The sequence below is a fragment of the Lygodium microphyllum genome, chromosome 30 (assembly GCF_053477565.2).
Source record: "Lygodium microphyllum isolate KBCC chromosome 30, Lygodium_microphyllum_v1.1.10, whole genome shotgun sequence".
Lineage (NCBI taxonomy): Eukaryota > Viridiplantae > Streptophyta > Polypodiopsida > Schizaeales > Lygodiaceae > Lygodium > Lygodium microphyllum.
This window is the reverse complement of record NC_141164.1, coordinates 20,928,355-20,951,095: the sequence shown is the minus strand read 5'-3', so window position 1 is coordinate 20,951,095 and position 22,741 is coordinate 20,928,355. Positions and strand designations below refer to the sequence as shown.

General features: G+C 41.7%; 1 protein-coding gene across 3 annotated transcripts in view; it reads right to left on the bottom strand.

Moving 5' to 3' along the window:
* Positions 1-271: 271 nt before the first annotated feature.
* Positions 272-22,741, bottom strand: part of LOC148009612 (putative plastid-lipid-associated protein 4, chloroplastic) — a 101,484-nt gene continuing 79,014 nt past the window's right edge. For 2 of the 3 annotated variants that reach the window (XM_087673154.1, XM_087673153.1), the window contains 4 exons: positions 2,026-2,126; positions 816-879; positions 583-730; positions 272-504 (listed from right to left, as the gene is read on the bottom strand). In XM_087673154.1, coding sequence (XP_087529280.1) covers positions 405-504; positions 583-730; positions 816-879; positions 2,026-2,126 — 413 coding nt within the window. In that variant the 3' untranslated portion in view covers positions 272-404. Of the gene's footprint in view, positions 505-582; positions 741-815; positions 880-2,025; positions 2,127-22,741 lie in introns of all 3 variants that reach the window. The other variant, XM_087673155.1, reaches the window with a different exon arrangement.

The following is a 22,741-nucleotide window of genomic DNA, read 5'->3' as shown; positions in this document are numbered from 1 at the left end:
CACACATATCCACATATTTTTGTATATATACATGCAATGCATACACGTGCATATACATATATGCACACATATGAGATGAAAAAAGACAGAGATAGAAGTAAAAGAAAGAAAGGAGAAAATAAAAATGATGAGAGCAAGAGATAAGACACTCATAAGACTATACAAATAGATACATGTATTAAACACATACATATACATATATAAATATATATGCACATGCACACACACACACATACGTACACAAAGAATGCATTAAAAAACAAGAGGGAAAAAAGAAAAAATATGTGTATCTTATTCATTGATAATGTATTGTCAAAGACTTTGAAGAAAACCATGAGGAAGCACTGAGAGAATGTAGGCGGGGTGCTTAAAAGTTGAGGTATGTTGCGTAGCCGCTCAGAGGATTAGATCCTCTGCTTTTTGGCTCTTGCAGATACAAAAATGGATCCTTTGTCACCGCGGCCGACTCGCAAGTCTTCGTCCAGAAATGTAGTGTCAACCCATCTAAAAGAAATGGCGAGAGGAGCTGAGTACATCATATTATGGACTCTGAAATGACATAAGACTGGCACAGTTGCTCACCCCTGTGGATTGATCCATGTCAATGAAATTTCAGGAGACTTCCAACGGCCAATCCTCACAGTGAAACTCTCGAATGTAACATCGAGCCTGACAGTTTCCTTGCCGTTGAGTGTTGATGGACGAGCCTTGCCATTGATTGTCAATGTACCTGTTAATACCTAGAAGTTCGTTACAGACAAATCAACAGCCAAAATCAAGACAATAGCTCAGCATCACAAAAGCCTAAGCCTTACCATCCGTCCCATAAAAAGTGAAATCAGCAATGTTCCTGGCCACACCATTTTCAACGTCAATCACCTGGACAAACCGTTGAAAGTCAATTCTATGATACACTAGATGCTCAGCAAACAACAAGCATCCATGGAACACGACATACATCACGCATGGCAATGGGCATTTGTATACTGAAGTGAAAAAATATCATTTCATGTGTGAATGTGCATACATAATGTCCTAGGTTATATTCAATAATACCACAGTCCCCAACTTCTTATCAACCATAATAGTATCTCCATGATACACCTTACACATGAGGTACCATTCTCTCAAAAAAGTAACCATAGTATGTACTTTTCTGATGTGGCAACCCCTCTGCAGTCCTACCACGCCCTCCCCTATAACCATGGGGAATTTCTGTGTTCATGGTTGAAGGTAACAAGGGTTGCAGTGACCATGCCACATGGCACTCTCTCATATGGCAGATTGCATCGCTAAATTTCAAAAAAACATAACTGTTACTAAAAATGAGCTACTTTAAATGTTATTGCTTACCAGTATATGCGCCTAAAAGCAATCGGTTAATTAAAAGTGAGTTGCTGTTGCTGAAGTTAAATAAACCATTTAGGCAAACAGAGTACCTCATGTATGAGGCATATGAGCAACTGGGGTGCACATGAAGTTCATAGTTTTTGTCTAAACCGCCAATCTTACAAAGGTAAGACCCTTTAACACATCTTTTCTCCACATCAGCACCACATATGAAAAGTTTTAGGAGGCTACCACAGTTCAACCAAGGTGAGAAAATCTTCGCCTCCACATCAGCACCACATATGAAAAGCTGCACTTGCCCTTCACCGTGGTACCTCATGTACGAGGGCTTGAATGTCTAGAGATCTCACAGTAAAAGCAGACAGGATAAAGGAATTATCACCATAAGCTTGTGCTACCAGATGACCATCGGGCAAAGATAGACACATGATTGTTCCTGCACTGTCAACTTATCCATAGAAAGCAACGCAACCTTAGCAATAATACCATGTTGAGTACACTGAATGACTGGTGCGGACAGCGGTACCTCACTTTAAGGTTCACTGACATTATTTACATGCTGGTTAGAATGCATACTTTATGTTTGATGCATTCTACGTACTTTTTTATATTTTTCGGAATGCGGGATGGGGTGGAGAGAGAGACACACACACGCACGCACGCACACACACCTACCTGAGAACTTCGAGTTTGCCTAATTGAACCAAAAGCTAGGGGCTTGACTCGTGCTAAAAAGGGACCCTCTTGTGTTCCTGCATATTTATCCGCAGTCTTTTCTGCAAATTGAACAAGAGATCTCTTTGAATATATGAAGCACTTAAGCACTTAAGTTCATGATTAGCTGATTGACCGTGCATACAAAGGGTTTTAATAGGAATCAGACACTTGCAGCCAAAAGTTGTCAGCTGGTTTTGAGATAAGGTCTTTCAGGAAACACTCACTCCATGTATTATGGAATTGATTAAAAAAATAATGAAGTGATAATTATATTAAATATCAAAGCGAATATGAAAATGCATGAATATTTACAGAAGCGGGCTTAGTCACAAATCCCTTCCAAGGGTATAGAAGCGGTTCACTCCATGTATTATGGAACTGTTAACTTAAAAGAGATTGATTCTGAGCTTTTTGAGTTGTCAAACGTTTAGATCACATCTACCTGCTTTTATTTTATAGAAGCACATAAGTATTCCAATTAGCTCTTGTTCTTGCAATTCGTGATGAAAGAATCAAACTATTGATACAATACTAGCCCATGTGAATGAAAAGGATGATGAAAGTATGTGCTCACATACATGGATATTATGTAAGAACTTCTGTGCAGGACATGCAACCACTAAAAGTGACTACGTTATATATACATACAAATCTAAAGTAACTGCAGCGGGGTTCTGAACACTGCCCCCAATTCGCCATCAGGTTCCACACTACACCTTTCCCTCCTCTTTATTTCTCCTCATTCCGTACTTCGCGCACAACCTAGTAGCTGTGCATGTAACACCCATTTGTGCTGCAATGCAGACAACTGAAATGTCACATGCATACACAATACTACGCTATGGTTGGGTGATACCCACTGGCAGCGATTCACAAGTCTCCCTTAAATCGATTCTTATTAGGCTTCGTCATCAAGGTATAATCTTCCTAACGGGTTCACACGATTCCAACTTTCAAGGACTATCTGCTTGAAGGCTTAAGCCAATGTAAATGCGAGATTCACCACAAAATAGCCCAGCACCACAGTTTTTGCGATTTCATCATCCTGGGAGATGATTCCCACACTAGTATGATTGGTAGGAACGGTGGGTTGTCAATATGACAGAGACCATGAGGATCGCCAAAGTAACAACTATGATCGTGAAGACTGCCACTACAACTCTCGAGATCAAGAGGATCTACATGAAGACTGACCTGATTGTGTAGATCGAGAGGATCATCGCAAAGACCATCCCTTTGAGTTTCTATTCTCCATTCTATCTTCTAGGGGACCAAGGGTCCTTGTCATACTGTCATGGCACACGGAGCACGGCCTCCTTTCCGCCCACCGTCCCTTTGAGTTTCTATCCCCTCTTCTACCCTCGGGACCAAGGGTCCTCGTTTTGCTATCATGGCATGCTCTATAGGCGCCAGTTCTACAATCACTTGATGCCAAGTAGGACACTGACTCGATTTCCTTTCTTGTATTTTGTAAATAATTTGAAGAGATCTTGTGGTTTTTTCTAACTCGCAGCTTTGGAATCATTGTCTTGTGTTATGTTCTTGAGATGTTTGTGCTGAAGATGGATCAGAAGTTTTGCCTTGCCTTGTGAGACTTTTTGGGTGGTGGAATTTTAGGGTCGGATTCATCAATCCCATCTGTCTCTGAGTCAACATTTTTTTATGGTTGGAGCATCGAAAGCTGTGTTAACTTTTTTATCAGCCATTAGTTTCGAGAGGTTGGAATCAAATCAGTAGATCAATATCCCATTTGCTTGTATTCAAGTACTTCTAAGTGCTCCAACTATTCCAACTCCGATTCGAGTCTGACTACACCCGCATCCTTGAGCAAAACTTATGTCCCCAAGAAGTAGAAATTAGGCGGCTCCAACTATGCCTTGTAGTCATGTAAGGTTGAGTGCATCCTTGACACCTTTGACTTGTGGGATTTTATCATCTTGCCCATTACTCGCCTCACAACAAATCCTCCCATTGGATCTGCTAATAATCATGCAGCCATTTGGGACCAGCTCAACTCTCAAGCCCAATCATTCCTCTTCATGAGTTGTCATGATCCTACTCTTGTATGTGTATGATGTATCCGCTCTAAAGTAGACGTTTGGACAAGGTTAGCTTCTCTATATTGGGTTCGGCCTTTCACACGTCCAATGAACCTTGAAATGCAACTTCGACAGCTCTCAATTGCTGATTTGCCCACCATGAAGGACCACATCAAGAAAATACAAGAGATACAGGATGAGCTTGCATCCCTAGGGAAGAAAGTTTCTTTGGAGGACATGGTTGTGACCCTTCTATCACATCCTTCGTCGCCGAAACATGACATATTCTACACCCCAGTCTCCTCACCTCCAAGTTTCAAGGCACCATCACATTGGAAGAGCTTATGCCCACGAAATTGGAGCAACATGCCATAACATAAGGAGATAGGATTAAGTGGAGCAAGGACAACCAGTCATGCCTTTGTGGCTGGTACATCATTAGGGAGTGGTCCAAAGTAGAAAAAGGGCAAGAAACCAAAGGAGAAGGAACATGAGAAGAATAAGGGTGAAAAGTTCAAGGGTCATCCCTATTGAGCGTGAGTGCTATGAAGTGCGAGATAGGGATAGAGCTGAGAGTTGACAAAATCGAATGTGAGTGTAGCAGTGTGTTGCACGGTACACAAAGAATAAAAATGTATTTATATGTTAGGGTACAAGGGTGTGTTCACACCCGTAAGTTTATACACACGGGATTAATGCGAGTTTACACCCAAGAACCTCCCACTTAAAGGCCCGAAGTGGTACCTTTAAACCATAGAAACATGAAACGGCTGGAACGGCCCCTCGGCACGTGGAATCACCGTCCCTGGCATGAAGCCATCATGGGACGCGTTGCAAGTCAATGGAATGTTTCCTGTCCCGTTTCAGACAGGGAACGGAGCTGTTTGAAATGGGATAGGAAACGCCACGTGGCACCCACTTACTTTGGCCGGCCATTGCTCCCGCCCGCAATGGTCTGTGACTCTGCGCCTGATCGTATGCCGTACGTTTCCTGCCTGCTGCTCCCGCCTGATCCCGTTTCCGCCCCCCGTGACCAGTCCACACGGTGCCTACCAGGCGCCAGTCCCCCCGCCACCATCTCCTCCTGCCTCGCCTCCAACCTCTCTTCTTTCTTATTCCTTCTCTTCCTTCCTTCTTTCTTCTTTCTTCTTTCTTCTTTCTTCTTTCTTCTCTTCACTTTTCCCTTCTCTTCTTTCTTCTTCCTTGGATCTTCTCCCTTCTCTTCCTTCTTCTCCTCTTCTCTTGAGTCTTCCTTCTTCTTCAAGTTCCAAGTTTTCCATTCTTCTCCTCTTCTCTTCTTCCTTCTCCCTTCTCTCCTTTTCCCTTTTCTCTTGACTCTTGAGCCTTATCCCTTCTCTCGAGACTCGAGTTCTCACTTCTCTCGGCCATTTTTATTTCAATTTTCAGCTTGAAATGGCTTCATCTTCCAGTCCCGCTCGTCGGGCTAGTGGTCGAGGAAGAAGGTTCGATGACTAATCATGGTGGGAAGAAGTAAATATTGACTGCCCATTGAGTGGTGGAGGATCTCGAACATGGACTTGCAAGCTTTGCCCATACAAGCGAACTAGTGGAGCAAACAAGGTAATCCATTGAGCCGAGCATTTGTATTTCGATTTTTTATTGATTTTAATTTTTCAAAGTTACTTAAATATTAAAATATGGAATACTGATTGCCACTTGTTCCATTTTATGCATAATCAGGTCCGAGCTCATCTCCTACATGAGCCAAATTCACAGGTACAGTTTTGTCCAAATGTGACCTTGGAGAAGCAAAGGGAGCTTCGTGACCGTGTAGTAGGTCAACAAGCTTATCTTGCATCTAGACCACAACATGTTGCAGTTAACCCTGCAACTTTTGTGACACCATCACCATTAGATGTGTCTAGAGCAGGGTCAGTATCAGGAAGTGCTACCTCCATACCTACTGCAGGCATTGCATCAGCCATGGCATCAACAACACCACATGTTGCACATAGACAAAGCACACTTGATGCTAGTTGGGATCCCAAGAAGAAGGAAAAGGTGGATACATCAATGGCACGTTTTTTTTATCATGACCACATTCAATTTCGTGCAGCCAAGTCAAAGTATTTTAAATTGATGTGCAAGAAGATTGGTGAGTATGGCCCTTCGTATGTACCCCCATCATCAGAGACCGAAAGAGCATGTGGGCTAAAAATGGAGTTTCCTTGATTGCTGATGGTTGGAGTGATACACGCAAGTGATCCATTCATGGTATGGTTGCTTATTCTCGTGGGGAAATGTATTTCATATCTTCACACGATCCATCGGGGACAAGAAAGTCAGCAGATGTACTTGCAACAAAGTGGGTTACAAGTGTTGAGTTTATTGGACCAGAGCATGCTATGGGATTTGTTGCAGATGGAGGGCCCGCAAATAGGGCAGCAGGTTCTATTATCTAGGAATATTATCAGTATATCACAGTTTCATATTGTATGGCTTATTGCTTGAACAACCTACTAAAGAGTATTGGTAACTTGTCATGGATTGCACCTGTCATAGAGCAAGGAGCTCAAACGGTTAGCTTTGTTTTGAATCACCAGTTTCTTCGCCATCACTTCTCTTTGCGGTCGAAGAAGACACTTTTAACATACTGTGATACCGGATTTGCCTTTAACTTCTTGATGCTAGGTAGATTAAGAGAATGCAATGGTGCCTTGAGGTAGTTATTTCTTAGTGATGAGTTCACCTAATCAACATTGGCACATACTCCTACATGTATCTTATGCTTGGAGAAAGCAAATAACTCCACTTTTTGGGATGATGTAAAGCGGATAGATGCTATGGTATCACCTATTGTGCATTTATTGAGGGTTATGGATGGTATGTAACCTTGCATTGGCAAGGTATATGAGGCTATTAGGTTGAATGAAAAGTTGTAGGAGTTGGCACCAAATGATGAGGCGTATGAGGAGATGCGTCATTTAGTTGTGACGAGGTGGAACTCCTATAGCATACCCATGCATGCAGCTGCATTTGTTGTGGATCCTGAGTTCCAAGGAAAGGGTCAGGAGAATGACACTGAGGTTATGGATGTATGGAGACTTATATTGTCTCATCTAGTGCCTGATCATGGCACTAGACGAAATATCAGAGATCAGCTTTCATGTTAAAGGAGCTTTCAGGGTTCTTTTGGTTATGGGGATGCACAGGAGGATCGCTGTAAGATTGGGGCAGCTTTGTGGTGGGAGGACTATGGTTTGGATGGTCCTGAGTTGTAGCAACTAGCCATCTGTATTTTGAGTCAGTCACTTGGCTTCTCTTGTTTGGAGCAATTGTGGAGTATATACGCTCGCATTGCTTCAAAGAAGAGGAACCGTCTTGGTGTGGAGAGGGCAAACGATCTAGTATTCGTTAGTGCTAATTTGAGGATGTAATGTAACAATATGACAACAAAGCCCAATCCATTCACAAAGTGAGAGATGCAGCAAGAAGAGGAGACACATGCTGATGTTGAGGGAGATGCAGCAATTCATGGTACACATGATGATGAGGCTGGCACTTCAGGAGTAGCGAGAGCAGCCTCAGATCATGATGATGATCTTTGATTTAGTTTACTTATCATGAGTATCATGATACATGACACATGTACATTGTATATGATATTATGATCATTGATGATAGTGTGACACTTAGGCTATTGTGCCATGCCGATATTATATTTGTACTTGCAGTCTTGCAGTTGCCCTTTGGGCTATTTTGGCATGCTGCATTTTGCTTCATTCTAGAGATTAGACTTTATATTTGTAGTTTTTTTTAGAGCAATGAGCATGTTCTTTCAAAGATTAGACTTCATATATGTAATCTTTTAAGTTTTTTGGCAATGGGACCATAGGCATGTTCTTTCAGCTTAGACTTTAAAGTTTAGTTCATTGTTCATTGTTTTATCATTTATGGCATACGTATTATGCATTTTATAATTGAATAGCTTACCTCTTGAACCTTGTAAGTTGCAATTCAATCTCTAATGAGTAGTTTTAGAATGATGCATGATATCTTAAAGTTAAAACTTAAAATGATTTGTCCTTGTGGATTATATACCTTGGTTTTAACACTCCAGAGTCCACATGGATTATGAGTGAAATATTTTTTTTTTCATGAATTTTAATTTTTTAAATGCCGTTCCTGTTTCCACATCCTCATTCCCTAGGTTTGGCATCCCAGTCACCGTCCCCGTCCCCGTTTCCCGTTCATGTTCCTTGTTTCATGTTTCTATGCTTTAAACTATCCAACTCCCACTAGTTGAATGTAATGCTCATACTAAGCCTTTGCAAGGCTTTTAGTGTGAACATCTGTAGGGTTATCTTGGGTTTTGACCTTAGTCAGTGTGACAAGGCCATCATCCAAGACTTGTCAAATGAAGTGATACTAAACATCTATGTTTGATACGTGCATGAAACATGGCATTCTTAGCCAGACATATTGCACTCTGGCTATCACAACCAAGCACTGGAGTACATGAAGAAAGACCAAAATCCTTGACTAAATGGCCAAGCCAAATACCTTCCTTAGAAGCTTCTGTGGCTGAAATATATTTAGCCTCTGGTGGTACTCAGTGCTACAATTTTTTGCAACCTAGAATACCAAGAAATAGCCCTACCAGCCAAAGTAAAAACATACCCACTAGTAGATTTTCTAGTGTTAAGATCTCCTGCCATGTCCGAATCACAAAATCCCTGCAACTCTAGTATACCCTTTCCATAGTATATACACGTGTCTTCTGTACCTTTTAAGTATCTAAAGATACATTTCACTGCTTCCCAATGTGGTTTGCCAGGGTTAGACATGAATCTACTAACAACTCCCACTACATGGGCAGTGTCTGGACGAGTTGCAACCATGGCGCACATCAAAGAACCACAAGCCGATGCATAAGGTATGCCCTTCATAGCAGTAGCAACTGCATCATCTTTTGGGCAGTCGCCTTTGCTAAGCTTTGTGTATGGTGGTAAAGGCATACCAAGAGACTTAGCATCAGCCATATTAAATCTGTCAAGTACTTTGCTGATATACTTGTCTTGTGAGAGAAACAATAAGTGCTACCCTCTATCTCTTTTAATGCGCATGCCCAAAATGTGTTCGGCTGCTCCCAAATCTTTCATTGAGAAGGCTAAACTCAGTTACCTTTTAAGAGCATATAAAGTACTCTTATGCTTTCTTGCAATCAGTATGTCATCCACATATAAGACCAGCACAATAAGGCTTCCATCATCAGCCTTTTAGTGTATAAGCAATGATCTACATGACTACATTTGAATCCATAGCTGAGCATAAATGTATCAAACTTTTTATACCACTGTCTAGGGCCTTGTTTCAGTCCATATAAGCTGTGTTTCAGCTTACAAACTAAATGCTTTTTCCTTGGAATAGCAAAAACTTTTGGTTGTTTCATGTATAGCTCTTCATCCAAGCCACCATGAAGAAAAGCAGTCTTCACATCCATTTGATCCAACTCTAAATCCAAGGATGCAATAGAGCAAAGAAAACACGGAGCGTAGTCATCTTCACCACAGGTGAAAAAAACCTCCTGGAAGTCTATGCCTACCTTCTGTGTATAGCCCTTAGCAACCAAACGTTCCTTGTATTTTGGCTTTCCATGATCCATCAATACATTTCATTGTATAAACCCATTTATTAGGAATGGCTTTCCTATCCTTGGGCAAAGGTGCAAGCTCCCATGTGTTATTCACATACAGAGACTTCATCTCTTCCTGCATAGCAAGCTCCCACTTTCTCTTGTTTTCACATAACTGTGCCTCTGTAAATGTCTCAAAGGCTCACCTTCATCAGTCAATAAAATGCAATCCAAGGATGGCTGAAACCTTTGTGGCTACCTTCTGACATGTGTAGACCTTATTACCCAATGATCTCTATTGATAGGCTATGGGCCTACATCCTCGAGTATGTGCACACCATCATCTGGTGCTTGGTTTTCAGCATTTTCTTGCTGCTGTAACCTGTTTTCAGCATGTTCTTGCTGTCCTATTCCATCATGTGCATCAATTTGCTGTCCATTATCTTTTGGTTGTAGCACAAAAGGTTGCTACTCATTTTCAAAATCAAAAGCTACAGAATTTTCAGCTAATGGTTGCTGAATGGCTGGCTATTCATGTTGAAATTTGACCTTCTTGTCAAGGTCACCATGTGTAGCATTTTTCAACAACTTTGCCTCATTAAATATGAAACCAGGCTTCCTTCCGTCGATGGGTGGTAAATCCTTGATTAATGCAAATCTGAAAATACAAATTTACCTACTCTGATCTTGGACAATGTACACCCGATTGGCCTCAAAATTGGCGCCCCTTTCGGTATTTCTTTAGCTTTATTAAAGAAGAAGTTGATTTACAATGGGATTCTCCCGATCCCCTTCTCAATCCAAACTCCCCTTGCTGTCCAAAGTGACCAACAAGTCTTTAATCTGATTTGCCCCTTGATTCGGGCAATCAATTGCCCTTTACTCACTTTAATGGAGATAGAAAATACCCCAAATTCAATGATTTCCTGGTTCCTCCACTTGAATCATGCATCTCACTCTCTCACAAAGTGCGTGATTATATCTTTCAACCACGCCATTTGATGAAGGATTGTAAGGAGCTGTCAACTCCCTCTTAATGCCATGCATCTCATAATTTTTTTTGAATTCATTAGAAACATACTCACCCCCATTATCCGTTCTTATAGTTTTTAACTTAAGCCCTTTCTGTGTAGTAACAAAAGCATGAAACCTTTCAAAGGTGTACAACACTTCTTTTTTGCTCTTTAATACGTATACCCATGACTTTCTACTGAAAACATCAATAAAAGTGACAAAGTACCGTGCACTTCCATGTGAATTAACAAGCATAGTGCACACATCAGAATGTACTAAGTCAAGAGCATTGGACTTCTTAACAACATCAGAGTAATAAGGAGACTTCACATGTTTTCCACATATGCAATCATTATAAAAGTCGAGACCAGAGCCTTTAACATTAAATCTCCCTGAGGAGAGAACCTGAAGGCCTTTTTGGCTCATATGGCCAAGTCTTTTGTGCCAAAGTTCCATCTGTGAATTAACTTTAGCAGCCGAAAACTTGCCAGGTAATGCTTTACAATGTAAATAATAAAAAGTCCCCCTTTTACTACCTTTAACAATCAACATGGAGCCCTTGTGGACTTTTCAAGATCCACCACCAAAGTTAGTTAAATATCCTCTTGCATCAAGCTGCTCAACTGATAGTAGACTTTTCTTAATGCTAGGTACATATCTGACACCTTGCAAAATCAACTCTTGACCATTTTCAAGGGCCAAGTGAGTGGTACCTATACCCTTGATTTCACATGTATAATTGTTGCCCAAATAAACCTTGCCTAAGCAACTTGCATTGTATTCAAAAAATGACTCCAAAGAGGGAGTAACATAAAAAGAGGCACCGCTGTCCACTATCCATGATTGAGATAGCCCATCATGAGTTGAAAGTAAGGCATCAATTACCTCCTTTTTAGTGATGTGCATATCACCTGCTGCTGCCATAACATCCACATCATTACATGAGACTGCAACAAGTATCTCTCAAGTGTGACAGAACTCTTCAATGACCACACTAGATGCAACATTTGCCTTTGTAACTTCTTTTGAGGGAGAGTTGTTATCATCTTTCTTTTTCTTTTCTTGTTGTTTCTTTCTTTCTTGCTCTTTCTTGTAGTAGCAACAATAGGGCTTTTTATGCCCTTAACATCCACATTGATGGCAAGTGACATCCTGCTATTTGCCTGTGCTTTTATTCCTGCTTTTGCATTTATTTATTGCATTACTCCTCTTTTCTGACCTGCCTCTAAGATAATAGGCTAAACCACTGCTTTCTCCACTAGACTTTTTTCTAATCTCCTCATTGAGAATAGAGTCTCTAACACCATTGAAGGTTAAAGCATGGTTGTTGCTCAATGAAACAACCAGAGACTCCCAACTATCAAGCAAAGTCATCAACAAGCAAATACATTCAATTTATCATTAAAGGCTGCAAACTAGAGTCCTGCAATTGGCTCGAAATCCCTGTAAAAGCACTCAAATGCTCCAATGCTGGCTAAGACTCATCCAACTCCATGTTTAAAAGCTTGCGCATGAGATGCACTTTATTTACTGGAGTTGTATTTTCATGAGTGTCTATCAACGTTTTCCACATGGCATAGGCTGTATCAAGATGTTTAATGTCTGTCAGTATATCATCAGATACAACCATTTTAATGTATGCAATGGCCTTCTTATTGAGTCTTGCCCAATCCTAATTTGTCATAGCTGCAGGCTCAACTTTCGCATGAGATGCACTTTATTTACTGGAGTTGTATTTTCATGAGTGTCCATCAACTTTTTCCGCATGGCATAGGCTGTATCAAGATGTTTAATGTCTGTCAGTACATCATCAGATACAACCATTTAATGTATGGAATGGCCTTCTTATTGAGTCTTGCCCAATCCTAATTTGTCATAGCTGCAGGCTCGACTTTCAAAAGAGCATAATCACAATCCTTGAGAAACAAAATGCCTTGTATCCTATCCTTCCACAAGTTGAAACCAGTGCCATCAAACCTCTTGATTTCAAGAAGGGATTTAGTGTCACTATTGCTTAAAGCATTTGCAGCCATTTTTCAGCAATGCACCCAAAGATTAATACTGCAATTTATGATAGTAAACAATGAGCTGAATATTCAGCTAATATCAGCCCAACTTTTCAGTCAATGAGAGCAAGGTTCGATCCAAGTACATGTACAACCTAGAACGGATGACTTTCAGCAGTATAACTGAAATTTCAGCATATACTCCAAGCATATATCACTGCCAGGTGACTCCCACTTCAGTAGTATCACCAAAAGTACATCTACAACAATCCTAGATTTGCAAGTGATCACTAAGACTGCTGCAACATGACTATTCAGCAATATATCAACTCAATGGGAGCTGCCCAACATGTGTACTGCATACATATGTGACCAAGTACTTCTGATACACTAGAAAAAACAAGATTCTCTGCAATTTCTTCAAAATTTCACAAGTGGGAGTCTCACTGCTTACAGCACCAAGATTGCTTCAGCAATGTTCCCAATGTACATTTCAGACATCTTTTTTTTTTTTTGGCCAAAATTCTCAAATTTCAGCAAAAGCCCAAATTTTTGCTAACCAATCTCCACCAATTGCATTAATACATGAACCCGAGAGCATAAAACGGGCAACATAAGAAAAATTTGCCAAAATCTTGCAGAAGCCCCAAAATTCTCCGGTCAAAAATGTGCACCAATGTCAACAAATTTGACTCAGTTATGCAAAATTTCACTGATATGAGAAAAGCCCCAAAATTTTTGGAGCCAATGTGTGCAATTTCTGCAATTTCCTAGTCAATTTGTCCTATTCTAGATCAAGGTTCCTGAATCCGAGAAAAACCCCCAAAACTTTCAACCAAAATGGTGTTGTGTGCTTGTGCACGTGAACACACGATAGAGAAAGGAGAGAAAAAATGCCAAATTAAAAAAAAACTCTTCAAATCGTTGACCTACTTGCTGGCCCCATCTGCCAATCGTGCAGAGTCTACTTGGCCCATCAGCCCGTCGCGCTGGTCAACCTGGTCGCCCTGTTACCTGCAACCTACTACCTGTGGACTGTTGCCTGCAACCTGCTACCTGTCAACTATTGCCTGTGACCTGCATCAGTCATAAAGACTGGTCGCCTGCAGGTTTTGGTTGTGTTGCACACGACTTGCCTGCAGCACATGGCCACAACCTGTCAATTGTTGCCAGTCCCACGACCTGGCACACTCTTTGGAAGCGTGAACGTTGTAACCAATGCTCTGATACTAGTTTGTTGAGCGTGAGTGCTATGAAGTGCGAGACAAGGATGAGCAGGGGTAGAGCTGAGAGAATCGAATGTGAGTGTATCAATGTGTTGCACGGTACACAAAGAATAAAAATGTATTTATATGTTAGGGTACAAGTAAAGGGTGTGTTCACACCCGTAAGTTTATACACACGGGATTAATGGGAGTTTACACCCAAAGGGGCTTTACATCCAACAATCCCAAGTGCCCACACTATGGGATGTGTAAGAATGCCAAAAGAAGTGCCCTTTACCTTCAACCTTGGGTGAAGGACAGAGAGAAGGATTCCAAGGCTACACCAGCCACAACATTGAACTCAATCTTTGTCCATCTATGTGAGGTGGATGACACCCCCCTTTCTTCTTTACCGAAGAAGCCTTGGCTGGTGAACAACATAGCATCTAGTCACATGACCTTTTGAGGCGACTGGATCCAAGATCTCCATGATAGAGGGGGCCTAGTCACCATGGGTGACAATTCATCTATGCTTGTTCAAGGTGTGGGCATTATTCCTCTACTTCCTTCCGAATAGGATTCGATAGCTAAAGTCCTTTATGCGCCAAACTTGGGCTTTAATCTTCTTTCCATTCATGGCCTTACTTAGATACCCGCATGTTGTTTACACGGAGGTGGTTACATTGGAGGCTACTTCTATAGGTGTTGTTTTGTGGTTTGGTTCTCAGCAGAGTGGGATGTACAAGCTCACTACCCTGGCTTCCTGTTGTTCTTTAGAGCTTTGGATTCTATGGCATCCCTTCTATGGACACCTAAACTTTGATTCTGTTTGATAGGCCAGCATGAAGGGTATGGTATGAGAATTGCCAAACTTTCCTTCCAAGATTCCATCTATTTACTATTTGAGGGGCAAACAACATCGAGCACCTATGCCCAAAGCATCTACTCATAGGGCTTCTACACCCTTGGAGCCTGTCCATACAGATTTGTTCAGCCCCATGCACACTGTATCATTGGATAAGACCAATTATCTTATGCTCCTAGTTGATGACTTTTTAAGATATGTCTAGGCTTATTTCTAGGAACTCAATTCAGATGCTTATTCCCAATTGTGGGAGTGGAAAACATTCATGGAGAATCAAACTGCTTTCTGGGTTTGTGGAGTTTGAACCAATTTAGGTAGAAGGTTCACTTCTCATGAGTTTGGCAGGTTTTATAGGCAGCATGTCATGTGTAAGGAGTTTGCCAATACTGAACACGCCATTAAAGAATGGTGTAGTAAAGTAGAGGGTTATCCCATATCCTTTAGGCTGAAGTAGTATCGATGGTGGTACATATTCGCAACAGGTCCTTGACAACTGCATTACAAGATATGACTCCATATAAGGACTTCATTGGGTGGAAGATCTCGGAGTGCCCATTTCTGCATGTTTGTGTGTGTCAACAAGAGCAAGAGGGGGAAACCAAAAGCCAAGTCCAAGCAGCATGTCTTTATTGTTGGCTACAACCAGATTAGGAAGGACTATTGACTCTATGACCCTGACTTTGGCAGGCTGCTGACGACCTCAGATGTTGTGTTCAATAAGGCTATTTCTTCTCTTTGGATCCTCTTCCCCCCTTCCCCCAATCTTCTTCAGCTACCCCCATCCTATTCCCACCTCAGCACCACCCCTTCCTTCCAAGTAACACATTCGTCACCCTACTACCTCAGCACCATCCCCACCTCGTCCCTCTCTGGCTTCTACTATCGCTCAGTCTTTTTCAAGGATCACTCAGCCTTTAGAGAGGTATCTTTCTTCCATCCATCAAGAACTGACATTACCTAGTGCTTCATAGATTCTTGAGGCCTCACCACCTCCCTTACACGATCAGCTTGGATGGTTCCAACATTTGACCCGAGAGTCTCCGGTCACAAATGCCTAAGGATCCTCAGAGATCAACCAGACTACAATAGCAAACTGGGCATTCACTTTGAGTAATGCCTTGATGACTAGGATTTTGGAGGATTGGGAACCTATCACTCTTTACGAGGCTCTTGCACAGAATACTTGGTGTAGTTCTACGCAGAAGAGCTCAATTCTATCAACCAAAAGGTCGCATGGGATTTGATTCTGCATCAGCAGAAGATTATTGATGTGAAGTGGGCCTACAAGACCAAGTATTTGGCAGATGGGACCTTGGACCAAGCACAAACGGAGGCTTGCTCCAAGGGATTCACTTAGAATTGGACTTGTCGAAACTTTTGCTCCAACTGCATGAATGTCTAGCATCCAAACCATTCTAGCTCTTGCAATCCGTCATTATAGCTCGTGTATTAGATAGATGTCGAGTCTGCTTTCCTCAATGGCATCCTGCAAGAGGAGATTTATGTGTATCAGTCTCCAGGTTTCACTGTGCCATGCATGGAGGATCATGTCTATTGCTTGTGAAAGGCTCTCTATCGCCTTGAGCAAACTCCCAAGGCTTGGTTTCAGTAGATCAACCCCTTCTTTCTTCAACATGGCTTAAAGAGATCAAACCAGGATCCCAACTTTACTATTGGTTGGAGGGTAAACAATGTGTATTCATCATCCTTTATGTGCATGATCTGATCCTTACATGTAGTGGTACACAAGAGCTGGAGGAGCACATGTGGGAGATCCTATGCCAAGAGTTTGATATGATAGATCTTGGCCTTCATTTCTTCCTCAGTCTTCAGGTTTACCGATTACCTCAGGGCATTTTCATTTCCAGCATCAACACATCTTGTTGCTTTCAGAGTTTAGCATGTCTTCATGTAAACTTATCTCATGCCCCATGGACCCCAAGCCCAAATTATCTTGTATAGTGATACGTCATTCATGGATACTACCTGCTGTTGTCTCTCATACTGCTCATCCATACATGCTCCACTGTTTCTTTTATGGTAGCCTTAGTATCTTCATTCATGAAGACTCCCCTTCAAGCTCACTAGTGAGTCGTGCTCCATGTGTTGTGGTACTCACAAGGGATCCATTCCTACGGCATTTTGTATCGAGAGGAGACCACTCTCACTTATGGAGTGATTCAGACTGGAATGGCAACATTGACACATGCAGATCTACTAACAGGTATGATCCATCTCTTGAATCCAGTGCTATCTCATGAAGCAGTAAGAAGCAGCCTACCATTGCCTTTAATTGATGGAGGCTGAGAATCAAGCTCTATGCTCTGCAACTCAAGACATAGTGTGGCTTCCCCACATGCTTGTGGAGATTGGATTCCCTCAGGCAGACCCTACTCTTCTTCAGGTCAACAATCGGAGTGCTTTGGCTCTTGCAAAGAACCCAATGTTTCATGCCCGCATGAAGCTCATAGAGTTCAGAATCATCATGTTTGAGAGCATATTTTGGAGTCCAAGCTAGAGATGGTCTACTATCCCACTACGGACGATGCAACAGATGTCTTCACCAAGTCTCTTCCATTGCCTTCTATGCTTCATTGTATGCACCTCCTAGGCTTGCAGCCACCCCCAATATTTGAGAGGGGACATTACCATTCTCTGTATTTCATGTTGTCATCTCCTACTTGTAAGCTCCATCAGAGTCTAATGAAGATGGAGGAGCTTTGACATTGTCATCGTGTACATACATGTTGTCACTCGTGTCCATTCTCAGAATACATTTTCAGGCTGTTTGTGATAATTCCTTTCCAGATTTGGAGTTGCATTTGCAGCAATGCCATATGGCAGCCAGGTGGCCCAATTTTTTGCCATTTTAGAGGCAGCAGGTCAGAGTCAGCCATTTTTGGTAGCAGGTTGGTGAGATTTGGAGGACTTGCCTATTTATAGGCTGCTGCCATTTTCATCCATCACGTTCACCAGTTTGTTGCCTTCATTCTCCTCTCGTTCCAGCCTAGATTCTGTTCCCTTCCTGCCACATTTCTGCGCCTTCACTGGAGCTGTCCAGTAGTGTGCAGGACGTGACTGTAGCAGCCTTGTATTTGGTCTAAGATAAGATCAGTTTCGTTCCTTCTTTCTTTGCATTCACTTTGTGTATCACTTCTCTTCTCTCTCTGCGTTCATGATCTGCATCCGTTGCTCACTCTCACATGGTGTTACTACTAGTATTGTTGCTTGCACTAGAAGAGAACTCAATCACCATTCTCTGTCTAGGTCAGTCCAATCATGCTGCCTTCCTGTCTCTCATGAGGGTCTCCCTATTCTTCCAAAGCTCTAAGGGAAGTTCTAATAAAAATAGTCCCAAATATCTCTGATACTCAAAACTCCATGATCCAGTATAGAGGTCCAAAACCCTCCCTAAAGAGGCAGTGTTATCTCCCCCTGATCTAGTAATACACGATGCATTGGTAGATGTTTTGTCCCTTGAACTCAACCTCCAGTCAATATAGCTGGCACATGTGATCTTCTTGGGGTATGTCCTTAAATCCCCTTGTCTCTATCCTCAATTGGTGTGAAGACAATCTAGACTATACTCAAAGGTCATAGAGCCTCAATCTTGATCCCATGTAAGCTCACCCAGAAGCGCATCTGGGGATATCAGCAGCATGTATCTCCTTCAGCCACCACTTGTTTGGAAGACACAAGTGCCAAGTGAGAGTATCTCTAGTATGGGAGGTTCCATAATTGATGAAAGAATGTCACTTCCTGAAAGAGAGACTCTCTCACAGGAGGTTTTGCACTCTCCTTTGATAATCTCATGTGGCACTGAAGGCTTTGCAGGATGCGTGCTACCATCATCACTAGTGGTCTCTCCATGGGCTGCATTCCACACACATTGTCGTTCTACGGCACCTAGGGCTGCAAACCCACATTTCAATCTCGCATCTTAAGCCTCTCATGAAAAATTGTGGTCCTCTAAAAGTAATGCCCAAACCATCTCGTTTAGTGTGTGATTCTTGGAATTGTATGTTTGCACATTGTTGTTCTAGGGTACCATATGGCTGCAAACCCACATGCCAATCTAGCATCTACAGCATCTCATGGAGAACTATGGTGCTATAAAAGTAATGCCTAGATACACATAAGATATGAACAATGTCAATGAGCTTCCCACCAAGAGTATACTTATGATCTGATCTAGCCACCCAAGCAAAAGTACTGTTGAATACCATAATTTGGTTCTTCCCTAGATTCACCAATAAATCTGTCAGTATAGAAGGTCTATAATGCATCTAGATGTCGTTGTAAGCCTCCCATTCTTTCTATGTATTCTGCTGTCTCGTCTATGTAGGGTCCAAATAGTATAGGTGATAGTGGGCAGCCTTGCTTCACCCAAATAGTGTTGCTACTCTATTACAAATGCCTTCTAGTGCTTGTACTCAGCCTAAGATGGACTCAAAGAATGCATATATCCCCGATTGCATTTCATTTGGTACTCCTCATTTGGCATGTGGTACAGTATCAAAGGCTTTCTTAAAATCCACAAAATAGCAGTAAATTCTCTTCCTATGTTCCCATCCCTACTCTATGATGGCTCTAAGTACAAGCACATTATTCAAGGTAGCCTAATCTTCTCAAACCAACTTACACCAAGGCTTTGTATCTAGAAATGACCCATGTTTGACCTCATTGTGGTGGGGTGTGGTATCCATGGCTGCCCTAGAAAATAGTATAAATCCCTAGTGTAGAGGTGCCATATCTCTAGTGCAACAAGAAATTTCCCCGCACACAGGGGGGAGGGGGGTGTTGTTGGCAGGGTTGGGCGCGCCCATGTGTGTGTGTGTGTGGAGAGAGAAAGAAAGATGTATTTACGTCTCCAAAAAGCCAAAATGGCCTATGAGACAAAGAAATGAGTACATTTGACCATGTGGTCTTGACTCGAGAACAACAATGAAAATGAAAATGAAGATGAAAAGTGAATAACTATGACTCTAGAAACAATGTACTCTCCTTAAGGCAAGAATATCTATCATGAAATGGTCCAAGTCATTGAGTCCACTAAGGGGAGGTATTCGTCTCTAATGGTGAGCAAAGATGGCTTGAATCTGCTAGGTAAGGATGTCGAGCAATGTGAAGGAGTGGTGGCTGCCATGCTCTGCAGAGTGTGGCTGTCTAGTCTACTATGACCCCTCTGACTCTTGGATGGTGTGGCAGCATTGCTATATTGTTAGCATCTAGTGACCTACTTTGGAGCTAGCATTTCAAGACTCTGAACCCGCTCACTCATTATCTCTATCTCTGTCTTTATCTTACTCCTTAGAAGCTTCTCTTTGTATTCTTGGAGCTTCAATAAGAACAATCCTAGGTATCTTTGATGCTCATACTCCATCACCCTATGGAGAGGCAATGAAACCTCCTTTTGATCTATAATACGTAGTACACTCACAAGTCGCAAATGAAGTGCTCCTCAAACTCAACCTCTTGGTGGCATAACTTGCAAATGCATGCATCCTCAAACATGTCTATACCATCTTGTCTCAATCCTAAGCTGGAGTAATGATGTTCGTTGTCCAATAGCACTACATATCCCATGGGAGATGGATGTCCATGTATGATCCCCTGAAAATGTATCCCTCCGCTAACATGTGTAAGAAATGGCACCGATACTGTGTCATCTTTATACCAAGGGGCTCTAGGGGGTGCACCTATGTATGATCCATGTCAATCTTCATAATGTATAACCTTATAATTGTATTCCACTCTGTATGAGTAAGATCTAAGTATGGAAAATCCAAACTGTACTATAATGGTGGGAGTGCATCCATCTCTAACACGCGTGTCTTGAACCATGACTACATCTTGCATACCAACGATGTGTGTCCCTTGCCAGAATTGGTCAATTATGGGTGGTGCCAAATGTTTTAGTATGTGGTTTGGACACAACTAAATAAGTTGTCACTACTACTAGAGTTAGTGTAACTCTAGTTGAGTTAGGAATAGGTTTAACTTACTTAAGACCTATTGTACTTTCATTCTATCATTTTTGTACCTACATCTTTTGAGTGTGGGATTGCTGCCCACTCTTGGTCACTATCTTGTGTTTGTGCGCACACACACACACACACACTCTCTCTCTCTCTCTCTCTCTCTCTCAATTTCCAACAATTGGTATGAAAGCTAGACACGTGGATGTTGTCTCGTCACCACTCAGTCGGTGCTACCCACGCGAAGTCCACTCAGTCAACAAAGGAAGAGGAGCTACCATTTTGAAGGGAGGATTTGTTGTTTTGGAGGAGAAGCTACTACTGTTCTTAGCCTGTACGCACTCCCATACGCAGTTTTGCACACAACCTCTCTCATCCCTGCTCGTGATATTCTCAGCCCTACCCACCATTTTCTCAGCCTCACCTGTCATTTTCTGCAAATCTTTAAAAAAATGTAGAAACCTTGATTTCTAAACTTGGGGGTTTTCAAAAGATTGTGCAATTTCTCATCCATCTTACTCGTCTCATTTTTTATTTCAAACAAAATTTTAATTTTTTAAACTCGATGCCAAGAAAATTGGGGATTTTTGATCGACTTGCCCAATTTTTGAAATTTCTTCAGGGAAATTTGGGGCTTTTGCCCGATTTGAGCTCTCTTGAGTGAATCTCCTCTGAAATTGCCCGATTTGGGGCTTTTGCCCGATTGAGCTCTCTTGAGTGAATCTCCTCTGAAATTGCCAACATTGTGCAATTTCTTCGACATTGGTGTGAGAAATTTGGGACTTTTCTGATTTTTGGGTCTGATACACATCCCAAAGTTAAGTCCAGTTGCTGGTTGCTGTTTATGCACATCCCAAGGTGACATTATACTGAATTCTAAACTTGTAAATATAAATTTTATTCTATTTCTTGAAATTTCTTCAAGGAAATTTGGGGCTTTTGACGTTTACACATCTCGAAGCAGCAAACATGTGCAAGTACAGCATTCAATTACTGTTTGACACACATTTGGCACAGAAATTGGTGAAATTTTGGGGATTTACAATATTAAATTGCTGAGATTGACTTTTTGGGTACACATTCCGAGTTACAGCAGTGTACTGCTGTTCTGAACAGTTTTGGCATGCTTTTCAAGACATTTATAGGCAAATTCTGCTTTGAGACAGTTTTGGACACTTTAGTGATTGCATAATCTATCCATGTTGGGATCTGGATACTCGTGTGAGTACATTTTGCACTTGGAAGTGCTTGGCTGCAGTTTGTGCACTTTATTGCAGCAATGCCTCAGCAAGGTCACAATGACCATAGCAACATTTTGGGTGTCCTCACTCAGGAGGATGAATTGGATGGCACCAACTACTCCTTGTGGAGTTTCATGGTGCACAATCATATTTGTTTTTAGATGTTTGTAGACATTTGAAAAACACATTTCAGCGTTGACATTTTTGGATGTTTCCATGGATTGCCAATGTGTGAATTAGAGCAATCACAGCCATCACATCTGTTATGCGCAAGCATATATATTGACATTGTATTGCCAATTCAGCTAGAAAGAATTATTGAAGCCATCAGCTACATGCCTTGCTTATATGCTTATCATGTTGGTGAATTTATAGGATGAGAGATACTACAATGGCTTACGTGCTATAGTTGTTAGTGTACCTTTGTGGCAAGAAAAAAAGCTTCACATACAGTGAAGGGAATGAAAGTGGTTGGCATTGTTTTGAGAGCAAGCTTTTGAAATGATGCCAAGATAATTGTAAGGATTTGTGCATCCATTCTTAAAATCCTTCATCTTGCTAATAGAGAAGGAGATGCTATGGGGCTTTTGTATAAGATGACAGGTCAAATGATAGAGAAAATGGATACCTTGGAATTGTCAGAGTGCAGCGATGCGGAAGCGTAGGACAAAGACTAAGAGAGAGTGAACACAGAGAGGAGAGAGAGAGAAAAGGAGACAATGTAACGCAG